The sequence below is a fragment of the Nematolebias whitei genome, chromosome 20 (assembly GCF_014905685.2).
Source record: "Nematolebias whitei isolate Nwh7 chromosome 20, NemWhi1, whole genome shotgun sequence".
NCBI classification, from domain to species: Eukaryota; Metazoa; Chordata; class Actinopteri; order Cyprinodontiformes; family Rivulidae; genus Nematolebias; species Nematolebias whitei.
This window is the reverse complement of record NC_056517.1, coordinates 39,823,512-39,825,883: the sequence shown is the minus strand read 5'-3', so window position 1 is coordinate 39,825,883 and position 2,372 is coordinate 39,823,512. Positions and strand designations below refer to the sequence as shown.

Genomic DNA, 2,372 nt, shown 5'->3' with positions numbered 1-2,372 from the left:
TTCAGAGAGGATGAGGGTGTTTTCTGTAAATGAACAAACGTTTCACGTCGTGTAAACGGGGCCTCAGACCGGCTGCCTTGTCTGTCAATCAAGAGACACATTTCATAGATGATGATCGGCTGATGTTTGTTTTTTAATGTCATGAGATCTATGAGATCTACCCAGAATCCCTTTGAGATCGTGGTTCTGAATTCTTTAAACCTGACAAAAACTCACCGTCAGGTCCTGTCTGATGGCAAAGTTCTCAGGTTTGATGTCGCACAGGTGCAGCTGGTGGGTGAAGTCATTGTCGAAGTGCCACACGAGGTCCAGGAAGCTGATGGCGATGCGGTGGACCATCTCCCTGGTGGTCCACCTCTCCTGGACTCTGGCCTGGTCCTGATCCCGCAGCCCAGGAACATTCACCTCCTCCAGGGAGAAGATGTTCTGGTCCCAGGCATGTCCGGCCGACAGGTACTCCACTGCGTAGAAGTGACCGCAGGAGCCCAACACCTTGGCCACGTGAGGGCTGAGGTCCTGCAGGACTCTGGAGAACAGGAGGAGCTTAGATTACCATGGAGATCTGGATGATCAATCAGGGTAACAACACCCAAGAAACCTCCAGTCAGGGTAAAAACCAGATGCTAGCATTTCCAGAAAACATATAGTCCAAAGTCCTACAGCTAAGCAGAAGAGCTTCTGGGTGTGTGGTTGGGTTTACCTGAGGAAGGTGTACTCCTCCTGCTGAAGCAGCGACCACAGAGAGCCCAGCTCCGCTCTGGAGTAACTCTTCTCTCTGATCTTCAGCTTCTTCCCCCAAAGTTTGGCCATTGAGCCGTTGGTTCCTCCTCCCTCCTCGTCCTCAGCATCGTCAGAAAGCCCCAACGAGTTTCGGACCTGCAGTCAGAGGAGGTCAGCCTCTAGCGCTGGGTCAGGGGTTCAACGCTCGAGTCGACAACGTGAGACCACTCACCTCCATGGTGGCGTAGAACACGACATCGAGAGCCGACAGCTCCTCTGCTGCGTCCTCCTGGGCAGAACAAAGAACACGAAGAACTGTTGGGGGATGTAAAGGTCATGGATGTTTTTCACTTACTAATGTCAAATTGATAGAGAACCATGTATGTGAAGACAAGGAAGTGTTCCTGTCTTCTCAGAGAGGAGCCTGACAACTGAAAACTGATCAACTCTGACCCCTTCAACTACCGTGAGCTGTGAAGCAGAGGTCGTCTTGACCTCAGTCTGATAACTTTGTTAACTCCTTCTCTGTGAGCAGACCTTGGAGATGAAGGGACATTCAACATCTTGATGCTTGTATTTCAACACTGCTCCTCTTGCGAGTTTAAACCTGGGCTAAGAGAGATCTTCTCCTTTCCTGTGTGGGTATTTATTTAATGAGCTGATGATTCAATAATTAAATTGTTCAACAAGAACGTCTCCAAGTCCAGAGGAGGAAGTACAGTCCAGACTTCACCTGGTAGTCCAGGATCCCCAGGGGCTCATAGGACGAGAAGTTTTCCAGTTTGGACTTGAGGATGATGGGGTTTCCCCTCCACCGAGCCTCAATCACCTTCTTCCCGTTCTCGTAGTAAAGGCAGCGCTTGTACTGGACCAGACCGAGCCTGCAGAGGTCCTCGCACATGTCCCCGGTCACAGAGCCCTCGCCGAAGTCCAGACACTGAAACGGGACAGAAGAAGAACCGGCAGAACGTTAAACTGTGACAAAAGGAGGAAAAATGGCCCAGAAGAGGTGCATGGGTGATAAACGTCAGTTTATTGATGTCGGGAGGAAATCGAGAACTTTTTGAAACTTCCTGTTCTGAGAAAATTTCACTAAAGCCGTCGACGTTTTCTCTGGTGAAAGTTTCAGTTTCTGCTGAACTTCAAAACGTTTTTCTTCTGTGAGCTGTGAAAACATGACGGACACACGTGTTGAAGCCAACATGTCTGAGCGGCTCCGTGTTCGCCGGATCTGCTCGGGGATTACTGGGATAATCCCAGCTCAGCCCACATTCCAACACAAACATCCGTCATGGAGACGCGACACACATGAACGCCGCCAACACACACGCCTGCTGCTGGTACCAGTCAGGAGAAAACACGCAACGTTCCAAACTGGAACAATTAAAGAACTTCATCTAAACTCTTCATGGCCTTAGACCGGCTCGACTGCCTGAACACCAAGGGCTTACTCTCAAAGCCAACAGGAAGTCGTTTCAGAAACTGCAGACTGCAACGATCGTGGGATTAAAGGAGCGTCGGAGAGCGTGAACATTTTGTCGAGCTTTAATTCCATTTCCTGTTTGTTATTCTGTAACTTCCTGTTTTTACTTCATGCTGCCCGTTTGGTTTTCTCTGTTTTCACACCTGACCACTGGCACACCTGTACTCTG

At 49.7% G+C, this 2,372-nt stretch overlaps 1 protein-coding gene across 1 annotated transcript in view; it reads right to left on the bottom strand.

Moving 5' to 3' along the window:
- Positions 1-2,013, bottom strand: part of dipk1c (divergent protein kinase domain 1C) — a 17,221-nt gene extending 15,208 nt beyond the window's left edge. Inside the window, exons 1-5 of the mRNA XM_037694018.1 lie at positions 2,005-2,013; positions 1,454-1,657; positions 953-1,009; positions 701-876; positions 217-526 (exon numbers count right to left, since the gene is read on the bottom strand). Of these exons, the coding sequence (XP_037549946.1) occupies positions 217-526; positions 701-876; positions 953-1,009; positions 1,454-1,657; positions 2,005-2,013 (756 nt within the window). The remainder of the gene's footprint in view (positions 1-216; positions 527-700; positions 877-952; positions 1,010-1,453; positions 1,658-2,004) is intronic.
- Between the last annotated feature and the right edge of the window lie 359 nt (positions 2,014-2,372).